At 42.9% G+C, this 20,559-nt stretch overlaps 1 protein-coding gene across 1 annotated transcript in view; it reads right to left on the bottom strand.

The window, feature by feature from the left end:
- CMTM4 (CKLF like MARVEL transmembrane domain containing 4) overlaps window positions 1–20,559 on the bottom strand; it is a 37,888-nt gene that overhangs the window by 8,747 nt on the left and 8,582 nt on the right. The window contains exons 2-3 of the mRNA XM_030955972.1: window positions 10,024–10,200; window positions 443–541 (exon numbers count right to left, since the gene is read on the bottom strand). Of these exons, the coding sequence (XP_030811832.1) occupies window positions 443–541; window positions 10,024–10,200 (276 nt within the window). The remainder of the gene's footprint in view (window positions 1–442; window positions 542–10,023; window positions 10,201–20,559) is intronic.

A 20,559-nucleotide genomic window follows, 5' to 3' on the forward strand; every position in this document is an offset into this window, starting at 1 on the left:
CACACACAAAAGTAATTTGTTTGAACTGACTGTTGTAGATTTAAAACTTTGAAGTGCTACTACACTCACTCCAAAGAACAAAAAATCATCTGTACTGAGCAAGAACAAAGCAAATTATGCATAAGCAGCTTCAATTTCTTACTTTTTCTCTCTATCGTTTCCATAGGCTTGCAACATAGAGCACCAAAGAGAAGCCACCAAAGAGAAGGCGAGTTCAACTGTAAAGTGTTCTCTGCAAATCTTTCTTCTGCTTGTTCTTGCCTCATACCTTCAGACTAAACTCCAAGGATGTTAGCATTCTTAAAATAAGAACTATCTCACAGCAAATTGTGAAAATAGAAGTAAATTGTGATGGCAAAGGCAACAGGTGTATTCAATCAATGAGTAAAAGTTAATTTTAACACAAGGTAAGAGTCAGATAGAAACAAGTTTAAATTCTTACCACAGCAGCAATTTCTGCTCCAGTTTTATGGTTTAAAGCAGCCAGTACTACAGAGGCAATGAAAAAGAAGAAAGTGCTGAGTCCAGTGTTGACCAGATCCTAAAAAAATAAATTCAGTAGCATTACTAAATGATGGTTGTTTGCTTTATCAGAAGTGATGACACAGAAGGTTGGAACAAGAAGTGCAGCAACCCTGTGCCAGTTCCTCTGGTGGCCCAGGTGTCCCAGGAAGGCAGAGGCTGTCGCACAGGAGCAGCAGGAGTGGGAGCTGCAGTGCCAGGGCAGCCAGAGCACCCTGCAGCCCTGGCACATCCCCTCGGGGCTGGCAGGGGGCAGAGCTGGCAGCACAGGGCTCACCCTGCTGCACCTGCCCAGCGGGGCTGAGCCAGCCTGGGGTGTGCTCCTCACCTCCCCGCACAGCCCCTGCCCTGCCCACACCTGCCAGGAGCCCTCCCACCCTTCCCTGAGGCCTGCATTGAACAAAACTGCACCTCCTGTGCCACTTCTGGGAGTGACAGCTGCCAGCAGGGTAAGAACACAGATTTTTACCTATTTATTGCATAAAACTAGTATTTCAAGCAGACATTTTAGAACATACACACTGCAACATGCTCAGGGAAAACTGCTTCGCTCCAAGCAAAGGAAAACAACTTGCTCCACACAATTCCTGTCACTGGTGTTCAGATGGTGATGCTGCCATGCCTCACCTCAAACAGAGTCATGAACATGTCACTGGAACCAAAGGAGGAATTCTGAATGGCAGGTATTTGCACAAGAATGATTGCATCAATACAAGACTAACTGATCAGACTTGAGGGAAAAATTATTCAAAGGTGTAAATAAGAGAAGAAACAAAGTCTAGATTCGTTCAGGAGAAGGTGCTCAGTGTGTTATCAGGACACCTGTCACATCTGATGTGTACGGACTCTGCACTGTCTGCATGCTCCCACTAAACTGGGGAACACCATTCCCAAACACAAAGCTACCATGGATGAACAGCTGAGGTCAGGGTGGAGGGATCAGGAAAGGACAATTCAGCACAAACATCAAATCTGTGAGAAGTGAATATGACCACAGACAGAAGGGATTGACAGAAAACCTTCAATTAAAGATTGCTGTGCTACTTATAGGCTTGAGGTAAAGAACAAAACCAAAAAGCCCACACAAAACCCAAAAAAACCCCACAAAACCACAGTGAACATGACAACTCCCACTACATGAAAGCAATCACAACAATTAGAACTTAAGGACAATTTGTTCTACTCAACTCTCTTCTCCCACGTGCAAGGCAGGCTCACTTCCTGTTACAGCTCCTTCACTTCTTCCATTTTTTTAATAATTGTTTTATTTTTTTCCCAAAGTGCATCTTGTGAAGTGCAATGAGAAGTCAGGCTCAGAAGACTGAAGACATAACTCTGAAGTGGCTCCTGTGGGTGTGAGTCCCCAGCTGTGCTCCAGTTACACAGCACAAGGACTCTGGAGGGAACAGCGCTGTCCAGCCTGCCCCAAAACATCTCCTGCCCCAGCCACAACCACAGAAGGCTGCAGACAGCAACTGCAGACATGGAAGGTTCTGGCACTGTGCTACTTACATAAAACAATCTATTTTGAGGGTACTGACTCAGCAACAGCTGGTTATCAACACTGAGTGTCCAGACTGCACGAGGCATCTCCGTGGCCTGAGCCTCATCTCAAACAGGGACTTTCCCAAGGAATCAGAGAGGTTCCCATGGCTCATGGCCACACTCATATCCAGATGTCACGAGCCAAGTAAGACCCAAACTCTAATCAAATAGTAAAGAATCATAAGCAAATTGTGGGTCTTACAAATTCCTACCGATTTTTCACCTGCCTGTGTACAGAGATACTTTTTTTACCCCTGCTCAAGCTCACTGAGATAGATGCTACCTGAGACCTAGGACATCAAACAAATCCAAATTCTATTAACTAGCTATTGCAGTTTTAATTATATAACATTTTCTTTGCAGAGATGAAATTTAAACTTTATATAAATAGCAGTATTAGAAAATTCATGGCATGACACAGTTTCTCCAGGCGTGCCTCTCTGCAGCTCTGAGTTTACACCTCCGACTGTGCTCCTGCAGTTGCCAACACGAGCTGTGGTTCTCACCTGCATGAACCTTCTTCCCACTAGAGGGGAAGTCTCACTTCATCTGCCACAGACCCAGCTTCAGCACTTCCACCAAGTCTCTATGTAAATATATGTGTGTCACCAAGAATGGAGAAACCACACATTGAGCAGAGGGCAGCCCCTGGATAATTAAAAAACCAGAAATTGATTCAACTCAAGGTCAAGTTGTGTATTTTACTACCAGAGTACATCTGGCATCTACAGGAAGGACCTGCAGAACAGAGACAAATCCCAGCAGAAATAACTCAGAAGAACTTGGTAATTACTGTAGGCAGGCATCTCAAGAGGTGCTGCCACGACCAAAGATAGGGACAAAAATAACTTCTGCACTCCTTTGGATTTATGGACATGACAGGTGGTAATCTTACCTTTGCCAGGGACACTGCAATGCTGTGCCCTGTTCCAGTATCCACATTTTAAAAAGAATGTTGAAAAATTGGACAGGATACAGAGCAGAGCCTCAGAAGTTATTGAAAGGAGGAGAAAATTTCTCACAGTATGAATCAAAAGAACCTAAACTGCTTTGAATATTAAGAAGATTGAGCTGTGTACACGAAGACTCCAGTGTTCAAACAATTAAAAACACTGGTTGTTTTAAAAGCTTAACATCAGAAAGCCAACAAAACTGACAGCAAAACAAAACAGCTGCCAAGTTAAGGCAGAAGTCATATTCAAAATGAAGCTAATTTTAATTGTAGGAGACCTAACCATCAGAACCAACAGCCAAATGTATTTAATATTCTACCCTTTCATTTCATATCATCCAGGTTATGCTTTTTCAGACACACACACACATTTTGTACTTCCTCAGTACCATACTTAAAGACTACATGGATGGCACATGAAGGTCTGTGATTTCAGGGGTCAGATGTACTCATTAATTAATCCTGCTGACCTCTGAGGTTCAGAATTGTCACCTTGGGGACCTTTCCAAAGGAGCACAGTGTAAGCTATAGGCCAGGCCTTCCCACTATATGACACATTGATCACTAGCTCCATGCTACAAATGGACCTGAAGGTTTCTTTCAAGCTGCAAAATATAAAATCCTGCTGAAATTAAACTGCTGATGCCTTTTCTAGTGGACTTTGATGTAAATACAGCAGCAATTTGTCATCATCACTGGCATTTTATTCTAGTTTAATGTTTACAAAGAATATCAAATTCTACACAGAGAATTCAACAATTTAAATCTAAAGAAGTGATTCTGTCTTGAAGCTCCAATTTATTCATCTTTGCAACTCCATTTTCCCCGTTTAGGTCAAATCCTTTTTAATGCAGTTAACAATTGATTCACATGCATATAATAAGGCTGAGTTTTGAAAAAGCTAAAATGAAAATCGTTTGATACCCCCAGAGCAGACTTTGGAGCTTTAGGAGCAATGACAGCAGTAACACTGCCATAGACACATGCAATGGTAACATCACAGATGCAAATAGCAATGGAGGTCCTTAATCCAAAATATGGCAGCTACTACTTAGAGCAGAAAGATAAGAAAAGCAAAAAAACCTCAATAGCTTTGGGCAAAGTAAAAGGAGAAATAAAAGAAAAAAAACTACAGCAAGAAGCAGAGGACACTCCCTAAAATACTGCAAGTTTTTTCCACGTAAGAGAAAATGAATAATCGTGACAATAGGAAGAATAAACTAATTGAAAAAAGATGAGCTGCTTCAAATCTGTCCATGATGGAGCTGAAGTTCTTGCTATTATATTTATAGACAAAGTAAAACCACATCACAGAGGTAGAAGAATTTCTGCTGAAATTACAGCAACCTCATGAGACAGTGTGCTGTGCCATAAAATACTGTGCAGAGCTGCCATCCACAACAGAATCAAATCTCTGAGCTGAATCAAACCCACTCCAGGCTGCTGCTGCTTCCTTTCTCCCTTCCAAAATAATTCAAGTGAACAAATGACTCCTGGTCACTTCGCTAGTTTATTTGCAAGTGATTCTGTTCAGTCCCCAGTGGTCCTGTCAGTCCAGCTGAGAGTACCCAAGGCCACGGATTTGCTCTCTGTCCCACTCAGGGGAGGACACAGCAGAGGAGATGTTGTAACTCATGGATTAAGATGGGCTTATGCCAAGAAAAATATTTTATGCTACAAGAGGGCAACGCTCTTGTTCTGCTGATTCTGCTGTGAAAGCAGGAAGCCCCATCCCATGATTCTGGAACCATCCCACACTCTGGTTTTTGAGGGTCCAGGCAGGTACAGCTCCTGGATTAGAGAGGATGGAAAAGCTGAACTGGTGCTAGCAATGAGAGCTCTGTTAACAGATCTGGCAACTACCACCAGGTCACTGCTGAGATCTTCCACGCTGCTGCTCAGCCCTTCAGGCTGGGACATCACCAGAGCTGCCTCTGACGCTCCGAGGCTCCAGCAGCATCCACACATCTTTGTCCACAGCTCCCCACAACCTCACACAAGCTTGTAGGAATCATTCAACCAAAATTCCTGCCCTGCCTTTCCATCCTGTACATCGTCCTGCACAGGTGCCCAGGTACTCTCTAAAAGGCAGACAATACCATATTGCAGCTGAAACTCGTGTAAACAGAGATAGCACATTTAAACTGGTGCTTGCTCTTGTCACTTGCTTTCTGAAATCCAAAATTTTACATCTTGATGGGGATTAAAGTGGCTAAACTGATGTACTCTGGAAGCAAAGTCTGCACATTTCAACAGCCTGACTTTGCCACAAAAGGTGACAGAAGCCAGCATCAGAATGAGACACCTGCTGGTGTCTGAGTTATCTTCCATAGAAGACAGAGCTCAAAGTAACATTTCCTTTTAGTTTTGTTTAGGTTTGCTGGTTTGTTTGTCAGGAGAAGGGAGGGGGAGTGTGGTTACTAATATTTTTAAATTATTATTTTAAATTTTTTTTTACAGTGACCTTAATTTTTCCTCCAACCAGTACTTTATTTACAAGGTTTGGGAACATTTTCCCTTGCTTCTATATGAAGGTGTCAAGTTGAAGGTTACAAACATACCAGTCAGTCCTCTAAACCAAGCACTCTGGTCAAACTCCCAGGATTTTGTTCTGTTATTAAACACTGTTTGAGTATTTTGCACTACAATTAAAAATGGAAACATGGTTAATCAAGCAAAAATAAGAGCAAGATAGAAAGAACCAAATTAACCCTATGAGCATTAACTGCCATCTCTTTTTCCCCTCGTATATTTAGAGTTACCTAGGTAAACACAAGATACACAAAAGCACTGCTTCCCCAACAGAAGAGCCCATGAATATAAATTTCAGAAAGTTACTGTCACAAAGCAATAGATCACACCTGCAATAACTACCAAAATACATGATCTTTCTTGTACTTAAAACTCAAGACTGCATTTATTACAGAGTAACATTTACACCATGCACCAAACCAGAACAGTCCACGAAGAGCCGAGAGAAAATTAATTCTTACAATTGTTTTTAAACACATAAAATGTTCATTTTTATCCTTAACAGGTACTGCTATTTTGAGAGCAGTAAGTATAAAGGTCAAGGATGACTGACTTAATTTTTCATTCAACAGCTAAGGAAAGCAAAATGGTTTTTTCAAAGCAGAAGGGGAAAAAATAAATTAAAAATATAAATAAAAATCAAGATTGCCCTGTGAAGGACTTTGAGCTATAGCTTTGTAATTACACTGTGCAGAGGCAAGGCTGGCAAGGACAGTTCTGTCACTCAGGCACATGGAATTTTCTACCAACTCCTTCAAGTGTCAGTTGCTTTGCTACACAGGGTTTCACTGCTGCAGAAATAAAAAACAACCAGCTCTGCAGAGATGATGAAATCAGTGTTCAGGCAGCACAGAACTCCCCAGCTGCTCTGTGTGTTCTAACACACACACCTGGGTCCCTGTCTGCTCCCGGGTGCTTCCCTGGCACTGAGTGCAGTGGAACTCTGATTTTGTGCTGTGCTCAGTTCTGTGCCTCACTTCTGAGCTGCTCTAAGCTGGAACACTGCAGTCAGACTGGACTCCCAAAAATACACTACCATAACTCCAGTGGGTGCTTCAAGAAAATCACTTAAAACAAAAAATCAATGGTCAAAATGTCTTGGAAGATTTTTTTCCCTACACACTGACAAACAGCTCATTCTACTGGCTGATCATGCAATGATTTACATTGGTACTCAGATAAACAGGTTTCCCCTTGTCACACAAACCTCCATCCAAGGGACATTGCCAAATTCCAGTGTTCCCAGCTCCCTGGCACCACTGAGGTGTCTCCCTGAGCAGGAGAGAGGATCCCAGTCCCAGCCCCAGGAGCAGATCCCAGGGCAGGATCCCAGTCCCAGCCCCAGGAGCAGATCCCAGGGCAGGATCCCAGTCCCAGCCCAGGGAGCAGATCCCAGGGCAGGATCCCAGTCACAGCCCAGCCCTGGGAGCAGATCCCAGTGCAGGATCCCAGTCCCACCCCCAGGAGCTCCCAGGGCAGATCACCCAGGTACAGATCCTGCATCCAGGCAGGTCAGCCCAGCCCCAGGGCTGATCAGCCCCAGTTTTCCAGGCATCCCAGTCCCGCCCCAGACTCCCAGGGCAGGATCCCAGTCCCACCCCAGGCTGATCCAGGAGGACCTGTCCTGTACATCACAGGAGATGCAAATGATGAATTTCAGGAAAAAGAAAAATTTTTTTTTTGCTCCTCATGGTAATTTGGAAATTAAAATTTAGGCAAAGACTAAACTACAGCAGAATTCATTAGCTCTCTCTGAAAGCAACCATGCCCGAGCTCCTGGTGGAGCAGGAGCTGCTGTGTTCCCCATTCCCCTGGGCCACTCCTGTCTCCCTGCAGGATGGGCTCCCTTTGAGCTCTGAGGCATAAAAGAAATGGAAATTTGCACTGACAGGTTCCCCAGCTTTTGCATTTTTGCATATTATTGATAGTGCTGCACAACACAGACAAGGGACTGTTCTTTCATCTTGCTGGAACAAACCAGCCTCTCTCCAACACACCCAGACAAGGCTCTTTTCTGCCCTCACCAGCTCCATGCTTCTTGCATGTTTACCTCAGGAAAATATGAAAATGACTGGCAAGTCTCTAATTAGTATGAAAACAAATATATTTTCCCCAAATGGCTAAAATGATACATTTTTTAAAAATTCAGCACCTTTGCACATCTGTTAGATGCTAGTCCATACTCATCCACATTTCATTCCAGCCAGGGACAAGGGACATCTGCCAATATCCACAACACATTGGGAAGAATTATAATTTTAATAAACTTTTAAAGGAAACAATCCTGTGTTGGACAATAGCAGCTGATGGCCAGGTACCTTCTAATACACAGGATCATTTGAAAGCAAATGTTTGCAATGGTTCCTAGGAAGAAGTGGTATTTTTAAAGAAAGATTTTTTCCTAAATTTAAGTCAGTTGAATTCCTTCAAGCACTGCAACAGCCTCTTCTTCTCACACAGCTTCTAAAAGCAATGCTTGAGACTTTCCATAAGGGAAATATGCATTATAAAGTCATATATATTTTTAAAAGCATGTATCTTGATGAATTTATACATAAGCAGGAGTGACTTCTTCCTAAGGCACTCAGGGATGTGAAGGACTGTTGCTCAGAAAGCAACTCCTGTAGTAACTCTGTCATATACAGAGGCTGCAAAAGTGTAAAAATAACCACCAAAACACAGGGCAGTAATAAATATTGAAAGAGGCAAATAATGTATGAACATACATTTAAATTGTAAAAAACAAAATGCCAAAAAAAAGCAAAAGGAAAAAAAAGTCAGCCAGAACCCTACATTCTTAAATTTCTTACTAACTTGGCCAAAGTAATGTCCCACAGGTGTTTTATGAGCAAGCTTTGATCTCACACTCTACTTGCAGGAGCAGAAACAGCTGTAGAATCACAGAATGGTCCCAAACACTGAACACTGAAGATAATCTCCCACTCCTGCCAGAGAAACAGTCCCAACTGTTTGTTAAAATCAAATAATCATAAATAAAAATCAAATATAATCAGATTGCTGAAATCTGTAAGACACACCGGAAAGCAGGATGGTCTCATCAGTTCAACAAGCTGCCAGTTCCCTTCTCACCTCTGGAGAGCTCTGGTACAAGGATGGGAGAAGCATTTCATCTCCAGCTCACAACTAACAGAAGGAGCCTTGGGGGATCATGGCAGATTCCTGCTGCCTCTGGATGTGGCCGTGTGAGCTGAAGCAAAGCCCTGCAGGGGATTCCAGGGGCCCTGTGCCTGATGTCCAACCTGCTCTCATTGCTCCAATGCCACTGAGGAGGGGCTGCAGAGTGTGACCACTGCTCAAAAACTGAAATACCTTTATAAAACAAAACAAAGAAATCCCAAAGCACAACTGATTGGATTTTTAACCCCACCCCCTTCCCCAAAACAACTCCTAACAGGTGCTATGCAGGCACAACTGATGCCACCACAAAGGGATCATTTCTGGACAGTTCAGCCACACAACACCTTATCTATGTACCAGACACTCCTAGAAGGAGTTCATCAACTAACTATGCAGCCCCAGGGTAGAAAGGATCACCTAATTCCACATTCCAGTCTCAATTTAACCAAGTCATTTAGGCTGAGAAACTAAGCAAACTGCTACATTAATAAATTACATTTTAAATTTTTTTTAAATCACACAGAAACCTAAAAACCTCTGGGACTCTGACAGTACTTGCAAAATTACTGTTATAACATAGAACACTGGCACAATTGTATCTGTACTGTCCAAAGAAGTTGGAATAAATATTGCCCTTGAAGCTGACAGATCTTTTACTAGAGTGACTTAACATGTTGATTTTGTGACCTCTGTTTATGCAACCCAGTCTGAAAGTTTAACTCAGAATACAGCATGAAAATAGAGACATGTGCAAAAGGAATGTGCACCACCAGCAGTTCTCTTCCTAAAACTCCTCACATCTGAGAACACGTTAAGCATTGCCAGTCAATGTTTAATAGTTAGGTGTGTAGGCAATACAAAACACCCAATTTTCACAGAAAGCACTTAATTTATACACTACTGCCCAATGATTGTATTAGCCTATGTAAGAAAATATATGTAGCAAATTTGTCCTAATATAAAAACCCCCCAGGTTAAGAGAGAACAACATGCTGCTGTAAATCAGCATCTGTCCAAGTTAAATAACTACAGGCTGCATTTTTATCCACTTCACCCACACAGCCTAATTGCTGGCATTAGCAGGAAGTTTGTCCTCCCAGAGACAATCTACCAGAACACGATTTTAGTTCTATTAGTGTAGTTTAATCTTGCCACATTTCACAGCTCATTCTGCTGTTAGCATTCAAAATAAATGTAAGTAAAATGTATACTTTACTCAGCATAAAGAACACTCATACACAATACTAAACAACAGGAGAAAGCAAAGCCCAAAGACCAAACTTAAACCAGATTTGCAGCTATTTTTAACACAGGGAGGATTCAAATGAACTTACAGTAAGATTCCAGTTGATCTGGGGTATTCTTGTGTGAAGGCTGAGACTGAACAAAAGCAGGAGAGCCCCGGTGACCACCAGAGCACTGCAGCTGACGAACTCAAAGAAATACAGGCCCTCGCAAGGGGAGCATTCCATGATGGTCTCTATGCAGATGAACGCGGTCAGCGCCAAAAGCTGGGAAGAAAAACAAGTGGGGAAAAAAAATAAATAGATTTGCACATTTTGAAAGTAGCCACAAGTATTCCTGAAATTTCCATTGGGAACATGATCGGTTTACACTCAGGAATGTGTGATTTCAGTTTACAACAGGGCACTGTGCAGGGAGCAAAAACAAAAGCAAAGTAATGTTTGATTTTCTGGATTTGTCCCATTCAACAAAGAACACTTGAGCACATTTACAAGGACTCTAACATCAAAATGACCAAGACACCCCAAAAAGCATGAAACCCTTGCAGGCCACTGGCTTAACATGCAAACAGCACCTGAAACATTTCATTACATTTTTTACTCATGATACACCATTCCAAAACTAGAAGATGGAATGCATTTGTCAACCTCAAGCACAATTATAGAGTATTAATGTTGTGTGATTGTGAAAGACATGTCAATAAAGATTATTGCTTAAAATTCACTACCAATTGAGATCTAAATCAATTCAAAATAGAACGGATTCAGGATTTCTACCAGTCTCCAAAAATGCCTGCCTTTTTCACATTCATCATCATCAGTACACTGTATTTCATATAAAACATATTTTATCATTCCTTTATAGCACAACAAAAGAAGCAGCTAAGAGATGAAGGAAAATCCCCTGGTGCTGCAATCACAAACATGGAACTGGGATAATGATAGGTCACTCTAAATTCAGAGGATGAATTAACACATGTGCACTCTGATTTCAACAAGAGTTGAATTCACCATTTAGGATAAAACCCTAACACTCTCTGTACTTGAAAATAAAGTCTGCCCAGTGGACAAAAGTAAATATACCCCCCAAGAGGCCAGTAGCAGCCAGCAGGGACAGCTGCCACCACCATGGGACATCACTGGCACACAGCTCCCACACCACGCCTGTAGCAATTGCATGGATGGTTTGGGGGTTTTTGTTGTTTTGTTGGGGTTTCTGCATTTTCCAGGACAAGCAAGGAAGGCCTTAAGAATGTTTTGCTTTGGTTTTCAGGACAACCACCCCCCTTCCACCCACTGACATTTTTTAGAAAGAATTCTCTTCTTGCTGTGCCACAAAATTCTATCGAGGCTGCAGTAAGCACTTCAATGTGAGGATGAGGAACTAAGGGAGATTCTTTCCTCAGAGCCAAATACTCAACAATCTGAATGTGCCGCACAAACATAAGCTTAGAAGAGTGACAGAAGCCAGGATAAAAACCAATTTCTGCTAAATCCTTCTTTGCCAATGTCAGTGTTTTGCAGATACATTTCCTTCAACACTCTTTATGCTTCATCCATTGGTTTGTCTTTGCCTCCCACAACAAAACTTGCAAAATGAAGAAAGAGGATTTTGGAAGATGTAACCAAGAAAGCATTTTTGCCACTAACATGAGCAGTAATTCTAAGAAAAGGACAATACCCCTCATGCTCATTTGCCACATACTTTAGAATACAGCAGAAAATGTAAACTTAAAACCAGATTAAAACTCAACCAAACTACTTTAATAAAAACCTCACACTTGGTTGGAAAGCCTCTCACAGTTCACTTAGCACATGTTCATTAAAGACAGCAGATGCCACACTAATTTTTGTCAGCTATCAGAGCAGGCCAATTCACATCAAACAAATTCTCAATGGATACCCAGTGATTAAACACTTCAGATTTTATCTTTGACATTGAATAGCTTCAGAAAGAAAGATCATGTGTGAAATGGAATAGTCAGAATCAAAGCAGAATCAAACTATGATTTCAGCAATGACACACATACCAAAAAAATTACTGTCCAGACACAGCCTCATTTTAAAGTATTAGCACGTCATGAAGTTCATCTTCGCTGTAATCACAAGCCTCAAAACTGAAGATGACACTGAATGCAAGTTTAAAAAAAGCTTTAAAAACCAATCTTTGCTCTTTCAAGAAGGATCAACATTAAACATTAATGCTAAATGTTAGCCAGCAAAATTTCTGCTTCTAGATTCTCCAATATAATAAAGTTTCTATTTTTCTTGACACTATTTTTAATATACTACGACACTTGTAATCTTTTGTTTTCTTTTAAAAGGTATGGTTCTGCAATATTCTCTACAAATACTGCAGCACAAGCCTCAAATATTAGCTTCATTTTCTCAAAACATGAACAGCTCTGAATTGTGCCACCAACATTAGGCTGAAGGAGCCAAAATCTCTGGCACATGAAGCGCTGCACAGGGCACCAACTCTGGTTTTGCTGATAAACTTTTACCCTGACTCTTCTCCACACCAGGCAGCATTGCTCCTTCAAGGCCAACACACCCTTCTTGGCTTGCAAAGCTCAAAAGAGACCAAAGAGTTTCCTGCAAGCAGCATTAGAAATTAATTATGTACTGAAGAGGCGCTTGGAGCAATGAACTCAATCCTGTGTTATTTACATATTCCCAAACCCAGAATTAATAAACTCCAGGGCAACTCTACATTTAGATTTCATTTTATCCCTTAAGAAACTATAAAATACATTTACCTGTGACACACTCTTATAAGAAAAAAAACCTTAGCTGTATACACTTAGGCCTGACTTAACCCAAAGCATTTCAAATGCAAGTAAAGATGTGCCATCAGTTTAGGATGTACAGCAGCAGCAGTGGCCTGGGGTGTGGCAGCCCAAGTCTACTGATAAATTCATCAGAGAGGCTGGGAGAAAACCTCAGCTGCTTCCCTGTCTGATGGAGGCAGACAAGAAAAGGACAATAGTCCCATACACACTGTTTACTTCTATCTCTTTGGTACTTCAAATAGATTGCAACTACATCCATTAGCATTTTTCTTGCAATAAAAATATATGTTCCCCTTCTCAAAGACTGTCCATGCTGCCAGTGCTACAAACACTCCCTCCTGCCACTCCTTCCTCACAGCAAAGCCATGGCAAAACATGAAATCCACATTATTCACTTCATCAGAAAAAAGCTGTCCTACAGAAACTTCCTTTTTCCTAATCACAAGAGAAATCTCAATCCTCAATACAAAATACATTCTCTTTAAAACATCAGGATAATCCTGTCCTCCTACACGTTTATAAACTCGCCAGAAGCATCCTCCCAGCTTGTAGTTACAAGTTATATGAAAACTCAATGAAACATACTTACTATCACTTTCACTGGCCATTCACCCAGAGAGGAATCTAACTTTGCTTTCAATAAAAAAGCAAACTGCTCAGAATACAAGAAATGAAAGTGAATTCATCAATAAAACATACTTACTATCACTTTCACTGGCCATTCACCCAGAGAGCAATCTAACCTTGCTTTCAATAAAAAAGCAAACTGCTCAGAATACAAGAAATGAAAGTGAAATACACAAGGTTGATTCCACAGCCCCATGACTTAGAGATCTTGAAGTGTTGTGCAAATGCCGCCACACGAACCAAAGCTGCTTCTCAAAGGCCAGGGCTCATTCACTGAGAGGGTTCATTAAGGAAAACCCAACCATGTGCTAGCATTCATTATCATTGTGGTTTTTATTGATGAAGTAAGTACCTTATGAGGCAGTGTAGATAAATGAGGCCGCGCAGTACCAGGGCACACGCCTGGCTGGCAGGGCTGTGAGGCGGAGTGAGTCCCTGGCTCTGCCGCAGCTCACAGCAGATCAAACTGCTGCCTTGCCTTTCCATGCCCACTCCACACACCCTCTCCTGGGAAGGGGAAGCAAGGATCAAGAACCTCCAGCCCTCCTGGGCAGCCTCCATGCTCCAGCGAAGTTTGCACTGCTCCAGGTGACTGAGGCACGAAGCTGCAGAGAACAACCCAACTCCCCAGCTGCCACAGCTCAGTCCTCGCTTTGTAACACTCAAGACCCAGGATCCTGCTTCTGCCTCCCACAACTGCAGCTCCAAGGCTGGCTGAAAAACCCCAGAAAACCAGGGAACAGCACAGTATCAGAGCACAGGTCTTGGCCAACAAATACACCATGACATTTGCCCAACACAGGAGGCCACCCCCACTTTCAAATCACACATCTTTTCATAGTTTAGGGTGATGAGATTTGACCTGTTTTTCCACAAGCAGAAGTTTCAAGGCTGGTTTACCAAGGAAAAATGAGAAGTTGAATGTGGTGGAAATCTCTTCTTACATGAATTACTGCTCTCCCCCACAAATAACACAGCTACAGCTTTCTTGCGCCAAGGCAAGAGAGAAAGTTTTCTCTGATGGACAAAACAAACTTTTCCATCTGTTTTCTCTGCACCAAGTACTTGGAGAGTTTTCTATTCCACTCTAATTCCTCCAACACCCTAAAATTTGAATAGCCCTCTTTTACTACTAATCCTTGTCTTTTTTTAGCAGTCGCTTTTGGTTTCTCTTCTACTTCCACTCTTAGAGTAAGTACAGTGAATATTGCATTAAAATGCAACTTTGTCCTAACAGAAACATCTGCTAATGCTGGATGCTCAGCTCCATGCAGAGGTATCCCTGGCCAGCTGCAGTAACACGTTTGTCTGGTAAGGATCTGGTCTACAAAGCAGGCTCAGAAGGAATGAGCTGTGCTCAGGTAAGCTGAGGAAGGTCTGGCTCTGCCAGGGTGTGCAGTGCAGCCCCTGTATTGTGACAGAGCATCCCTGCCCTGCATCCCCCATCTGCCACCACCACAGCTCACAGGCAGGAGGAAAAAGCCCCAGGCAGAGGGTTAAACAGGAGACGTGCTCCCCAATGATGCCCTTTTGTGCTTTTAGCCCCGAATAAAGTGGCAAGTGTTACTGGCTGGGGTGATTCCTGCACTGAGCCCCCAGAGCAGCTCCAGGAGCCACCACAGTTCAGGGCCACAAATTCCTGAGAGCCTCTGCTCCTGGATCCAATGTCCTTGGAGCCAGCCACACCAGCCTCCCATCATTCTAGCAATTCATCCCAACTTCCCTGCAAAAGGAGAAGGGCCCTTAATGAAGAAATCATCTGCCCCAGGGCTATGTAAATGGCTCATATTTACATCACTTTCTTGGCAACACAGGCACATCAGACATAAAACACTCTATTTCTCAAAATGGAGAAGACCTGCTGTGACAGGTACCAACGCTGGAAAAGAACTTTTAGGAGGTTGCTAATGGTTTATTTTTCCTGTCAGAATATGTTGTGCTATATTTTTGAGGAAAATAATCAAAGAACTTTGCAGTAAAAATAAAAAAAGACAGTTCTGCAATGAAAACAAAGTAAAAAATGAGTTTTCCTGTTTATCTAAAACACTACCACAGAAAGCCTTATTGTGTGGTTAAATGACATAATTACGCATGATTTCCAAAAAACCACAAAATGGTCAGCATTTTTTCTGCCTGAAAAATACCCACAGAATTTTAGGAAGAATGTCACACTAGCAAGACATTTTTACATCCAGACTGTTTAAATTAATGGTACAGCAGAATACACATGCACAAAATAGGGAGGAATATATTGCTTTTACACCGCTTAAAGTATCTGAAGACTTTGAACTTTCTGGAATTAAAATCTAGATTTATTGTTCTCATTTCCTTGGCTCAGCAGTCCCAACTTTATGCATGAAACGAAGTGGGTCTCATTCCTTGCAAAGCACATGCATTTCCCACATCTGAAACAGCTGGCACAGATATGAATATTTGGGATCATATGGCTCAAACACAGTCCTGCTCCTCCAGCAGGAAACCATCTTTTACCCTAAGCAAAAAATGACTGATTTCCCTGCTCTGCATCCTCAAGACTCCATGAAAAGTGTTATTAACTCTGGCAAGAGGCTTCAAGGGGCCTTAAATCACAAAGGAGCATTAAAATTTCCCTGCAAGATAGAAAGTTTAGGAAAACAACACTTACCAGAGAGGGAAGCTTAAGCACCACCAGTGATTCAGCACCCAGGGTAAACTAAATTGTGCTCTAATGGCACAAACAATCAAACCAACCCAGAGAAATTCAACCAGGCCTCCCAATTCACCTCTGATCTGGTTTTGCTGGTGATGGTAGAAATAAAAGCAGAAAATATGAGTTTCAGATCATCATTGCACCTCTAGTGCTTTACACAGAGCTGCCAAGTTTTCATTATTTCTTAGTTCACTTTTGGCTGTAATCTGGCAAAACTCCAGTGCAATAAATTTTGTGGAATCTTTACTAAATCAGCTGATCTTTTGCCACCTCCAGCAGTTTTCTATAACCCTAAGATTCAGCTACTGCTGACCTCCCCTTCTCAGTGTAGGCAGAAGACCAATTCCAAATTCAGAACATATTGTTGATACCTGAAACATTTTGATGGTGTATTAGGAGAAAGGGTCATATTTAAGAGTGAGGGTAATCAACACTCAAAATCAACAACAGAATGATGGTTTTTCCAAAGCATTTATGACATCAAAACTAAGGCTTATTCTAAAAAAAAATGAATTGAACTACAGTTGAACAGAAGAAATTCTCAACTGGCTAAACCAGAAATGCATCAATTTTTAAAGTGAACTTAATCATAGAATCTAGAACAAAAAAAGCTATAGATGTGATGTGGTGACTTATTTCCTGCTAACTGCATTAGTACAGAGTTTTGTTATTGCTTGGACACACTTATATAACAAACATTCTTATCTGCTAGATAAATGCAAAACCAATTCCAGCTCAAGTACCATTAAACACACAGCAGGTTTTGACAGATAAAACAAATATAGTTCTTCCTAAGAAAACAAAAACATGAACCCCCCCCCCAAAATCTGATTTAGATGTATTTTAGGTTTCATCCAACAAGCAGTTGACCAAACAAACCACTGAACAGCATCTGAAGCCAAGGCACATTGCAAGTAGGTTTTTTGTTTCAGGCACATGACATTTCCCTACTGAAATCTAAATGAGATTCAAACAAACCTTCCAGATTAGACAAAAATGAATGTAGTGTGCCACCTGTCCCATAAACAAAAGCCCCTCAACAGTTTTTTAGCAACCCCACCCTACAGGAAGGTTCACTTGAAGACCATATGGAGAGCCATGCTTTAAACAAAGCCAAACATAATTGGTTTCTCCCACCAATTCCTCTCCACAGGAACCTGTGCCTCCAGTCCCTAGAAACTATAATTCTTGTGTAGCACAAATCAAAATAATTTCATAAGCAACAGGTCCTTTAAGACAATAATGAAAAAATCCCAACACTGAGTCTCACATTTTTAACTTTCCCATTCATATTCTGTATTAATCCCTTAATTCCTGAACAACCCAGCGAAGCGAACAACTCATAAACAGAAAGGTTTATTTTGTATCTACAGTACATGAATTGCGTCAATGGCTACAGCAAGTGTCATCAAACAGAGAAACTAAAGGAGGTAGATGGTTCTTCACCCCTTTTTCACCATATCCTGATATCAGAGGCTCAATTTTCCTCTTCACTGACTCGTGCTCATTCTGGCAGCATCTGCAAGCAGATTTTACAGCCATTCTAATTCCCAAGCCCCACGAGCTGGTCTGTTAATGATGCTCCCTGGTGCCAGACAGGGCAGGTTCCTCAGAGGCAGCTGCAGCTCACCATGGTGGGATCATCTGGCTCAGTCAAATTCTCTCAAGAAGCCTCAGTGCCCCTGCCTGCCCCAGGAGCAGAGAGGGACAGGCCACCAGCCCGGGGAGCTCTGCACACAAACCACTGCAGTGGGGCCAGACCTCAGAACAGGGCTCCAGGGTGCTGATAAAAACCATAATGAAAGCACTCACACAACAGTGAGTGGAAATTCTTCAACAGCAGGATTACCCAGCTAGGTTTCTTCAAGTCTAATTTTATCACAATCTGACCAGCATTTGCATATCATGTTCTTCAACAAGACAGGCAAAAATAGGTCAAAGAAACCATCATAGATTTCTTTGGTGCCACACTGAATGTAATTTTGTATGCACTGAGTCATCTGCATCTTCCTCAGCCACTGCCAGCTGCACGTAGTGGGGGCAGAAGGAAGAATAAAATATTTTCCTATTAGTCCCATTTGCTGCTATACTCCTACTCATGCAGGCTTTACCACAATAGTAACACAAAGTAAAAACTGGCTACAGGTAGCAAAATGGAGACTAAATCCAGCTTAACTGCTCCGTTAGCAAGCCTCATGCTCAGGCACCAAAGCAGGGAAATAAAACCTTCCTTAAAAATCACTGCCAAATCCTGTTGGTCTTGCAGACTAATTTAATAGTCAGTGCCACTGAAGCCAGCAGAGTCCCCAGTTCTGCACCAGCATTTCTGAGTTGCTGTAACACCTGCGTGGGTCAGGAGGAGCCTCCGGTGCAGCCCCCAGCTCTCCCTGCCCAGCCTCCCAGCAAGGCTGCAGCGCCCTCCCCTCTCCACTTCTGGCACCTTCCATTAAGTCAGGCTGTAAGGATGCAGAGCTTATCATACTTTGCTATTTAAACAAAATGGGCAGATATACCTGCCCTGTTCTTGTCTCAGGGCTGCACACACACACTCTGCTGGAACACAGCACATTACTGAGATCCTACTTGCGTGATTTTTAAATAAAGTACAAAAAATCCCTATTGCTTTACTCATGAGAATTCTCTGTTCAGCTTTTAAAAAAGAAAAAATCAATACTTCTGAACTGGCTTCATGTTCCCATCCATGTTCACAGGCCAGCCTGTGCTGGAAACCTGTCTAGTCAAAACAATATTAAAACACAGTAAATCTGGTAACAAACAGATAACCTAAGTAATTTAATAATTATAAGAAGTAAAGGTATAATTATAAAATCTGTCAAGTATTTGGTCTGCACAGCCTCTAGTTTAACCAGCCTGTTTGGCTATTTCAAAAAGTGAAAGTTCTATTTCATCACTATCAGAATCTGTCTGTATCCTTTAGAATCCCGTTTAATCCCAACTATGAGTAACCATCAAACATCCCACAAATACTAAGACAAGAAAGGAATTTTAAGGAGAAAATAGTCAAGAACTTAAAGTAGTCCTACAGAATCCATTGAAGTTTATTGGGTTTGTTTTGGTTTAAAGGAAATGGTGCAAAATGTCCCTGCAATCCCAAGGTTCCCAAGACTGTAACCCGAAGGCCCCCGTGGATGCCATCCCTTAAAAGGCAAAAAGAGTCCAGACATCCTGGAGAAGGAGAACATTCAAACAGGAGATGTGGCCAGGACAGGCAGAGCCCTGCCAGCTGCACTGGGGAACGCAGGAGCCTCCGTGCTGGACAGACTGACTGACACAGGGGGGCAGGACAGACCGACACAGGGGGGCAGGACAGACCGACACAGGGGGGCAGGACAGACCGACACAGGGGGCAGGACAGGCTGACACAGGGGTGCAGGACAGGCTGACAGAGGGGTGCAGGACAGACAGACACAGGGGGGCAGGACAGACAGACACAGGGGGGCAGCACAGACAGACACGGGGGTGCAGGACAGACTGACACGGGGGGTGCAGGACGGGCTGACACAGGGGGGCAGGACAGACTGACACAGGGGGGCAGGACAGACTGACACAGGGGGGCAGCACAGACAGACACGGGGGTGCAGGACAGACTGACACGGGGGTGCAGGACAGACTGATGCAGGGGCGCAGCACAGACAGACACAGGGGGGCAAGACAGGCTGACACAGGGGGGCAGGACAGACTGACACAGGGGGTGCAGGACAGACTGACACAGGGGGGTGCAGGACAGGCTGACACAGGGGTGCAGGACAGACTGACACAGGGGGGCAGGACGGGCTGACACAGGGGGGCAGGACAGACTGACACAGGGGGGCAGGACAGACTGACACAGGGGGGCAGGACAGACTGACACAGGGGGGCAGGACAGACTGACACAGGGGGTGCAGGACAGACTGACACAGGGGGTGCAGGACAGACTGACACAAGGGGGCAGGTGTAACTCCGCAGAGCAGCACAGAGCCCCTGGTGCCTCTGCCCAGCTGCCCATCCTGGGGTTTTCAGGGCACAGCAGCCTGAGGGAGCCCCTGGCAGTGCTGTGAGCAGCACAGAGCTCTGCAGCTCTGCTGCCCTCGCCTCCAGCACCCCCTGCACCAGGGGCTGCACAGCTGCACCACAGCAATTCTGAATGTTACTAACTACAACAGCATCTCTGCTTTGAATATCACTGTGCTTAACAAAAGGTTTCCTCTACATTAGATAAAACCGTTTCTAAGCATTAAATACAACAATTTGTTTCTTTCACAAGAGCTTGTCATCAAACAGCTAATTAATCTATTCATGACATCCAAGTGGCAGTATCAGTTCCTAGCATGAAAGTCATTTCTAGCATGAAAATAATTTCCTGAGACAGAAGCTACTACAGATTGTTAAAGACTTGGAGAACTTATGCATTTAATAATATTCGCAACCATGCTCACTGCTTTCTTGCCACAAGTATTTCGGTTCAAAAATGTACAAAAGTACAGAAAATTCCTAATATGGAAATGGTAGTAGTCAATT

The sequence above is a fragment of the Camarhynchus parvulus genome, chromosome 11, assembly GCF_901933205.1.
Source record: "Camarhynchus parvulus chromosome 11, STF_HiC, whole genome shotgun sequence".
Classification (NCBI taxonomy): domain Eukaryota; kingdom Metazoa; phylum Chordata; class Aves; order Passeriformes; family Thraupidae; genus Camarhynchus; species Camarhynchus parvulus.